Source organism: Mandrillus leucophaeus, unplaced genomic scaffold, assembly GCF_000951045.1.
Source record: "Mandrillus leucophaeus isolate KB7577 unplaced genomic scaffold, Mleu.le_1.0 Scaffold399, whole genome shotgun sequence".
In the NCBI taxonomy this organism is placed as follows: domain Eukaryota; kingdom Metazoa; phylum Chordata; class Mammalia; order Primates; family Cercopithecidae; genus Mandrillus; species Mandrillus leucophaeus.
In genome coordinates this window covers 639901-641385 of record NW_012104242.1, presented here as the reverse complement: position 1 = coordinate 641385, position 1485 = coordinate 639901, and the positions used below count along the sequence as shown (strand labels likewise).

The window sequence follows — 1485 nt, the reverse complement described above, 5'->3', positions numbered from 1 at the left end:
TTTCTTTCTTTCTTTCTTTCTTTCTTTCTTTCTTTCTTTCTTTCTTTCCTTTCTTTCCTTTCTTTCCTTTCTTTCTTTCTTTCTTTCTTTCTTTCTTTCTGATGGAGTCTCACTCTTGTTGCCCAGGCTGGAGTGCAATGGTGCAATCTTGGCTCACTGCAATCTCTGCCTCCTGGGTTCAAACAATTCTCCTGCCTCAGTCCCCCAGTAGCTGAGATTATAGGCGCTCACCACCACACCCAGCTAGTTTTTTGTATTTTGGTAGAGATGGGGTTTCGCTCTTAAGGACATTGTTCATTAAGTATTGATTGGTGGCCTGCCGTTGAACTAGTGTTAGTGTAGTACTGACATCATCAGCCACGGCAGAAACTTACTTGGCATCTCTGGAAAAGAGGGCAGGGAAGCGTAGTGCCCTGAAACTGCCTCATTCTCCAGTGCTACTTCCAACTCTGAGCCGATGGTCATTATGAGTGCATCTGCCCTGGACAAGTAGTTTAGTGCAGCTGCCTTGGACAGGCAGGTTAAAAGTAACAAACCACCACAAAACGCAGCTAATAAAATGTCAGGAGAGACTTGGGGCGCCAGGAAGGGGTGAGGCCTGTCTCCCTGTGTGCCATCTGTATGGAGCCTCAGTACCTAGGGGACAGCATTTACGTGGAGCCTGAGGTTTTTATTAGCGTTTCCCTGAATAAAGTGCCACTTGTGAGCTGCGGACTGGGAGGCTCTTTCTGATGATCAGGTTTCGTAATGTGGGATCGTCAGTAGGCAAGGTGGACCTGAGGGCCGTCGGATCTGGAGACTGTCCAGGGCTGCTCTCTGGGGATGACAGGCTTGTCCCTTCAGCAGTCAAGACACCAAAGAGAGTCTTTCTGAGAATAAAAGAGAGAAGCTTTTAAGGAAAAAAGCAGTTTCTCTCTCTGGGAGTTGAGTGCATTTTCCCGCATTTATTCGGAGATGTTCCTCGGTTCCCACCACGTGCCGTCTATGGGGTAGGGTCACCCCACCGCGTACCTAACCTAGGAAAACTCCTCTGCAGTTATTTCAGAGGCTGTGTGCATTTCTCTTGCCTCAGTGGATAGAGTGAGTTTTTCTTCCTACTGTTTTTAGTCAGTTTTCTTAATCTAGCCTGTTACTGGGATAAGTTTCTGAGCCGAGCAGTTTTAAAAACAATCTTTGTACCTTGCGTAGAGAGCAGTCCACCTGTAACCAGTTTGTTCCTGGAGGTACCGCGGTGGCCTTGGTTACACGAGGGCCCCGTGGCTCAGGATGGGCCAAGGAAGGAGTGCGCGAGCAGTGGGCACTGGCCGGAGGCAGGGGAGGCGTGGCCATCTGTGGCTGGAACGCCCCCCATCCACTGTACCTCACCGCTGGGACGTCAGCGCTCTTGCCCTGGACGTTTTCTCTGAATGCTCAGTGCCCAGGCTCTTGGGTACACAGGCGGCCCCGGGTTTTATTTGGAAAGGGTGTCGCGAACAGTGAAGTAAC

General features: G+C 50.0%; 1 protein-coding gene across 1 annotated transcript in view; it reads right to left on the bottom strand.

Moving 5' to 3' along the window:
• The window catches only part of LOC105547838 (cell wall protein DAN4-like), a 45603-nt gene that overhangs the window by 41617 nt on the left and 2501 nt on the right, over positions 1-1485 (bottom strand). The window contains 2 exon segments of the mRNA XM_011991564.1: positions 375-507; positions 701-869. Coding sequence (XP_011846954.1) covers positions 375-507; positions 701-869 — 302 coding nt within the window.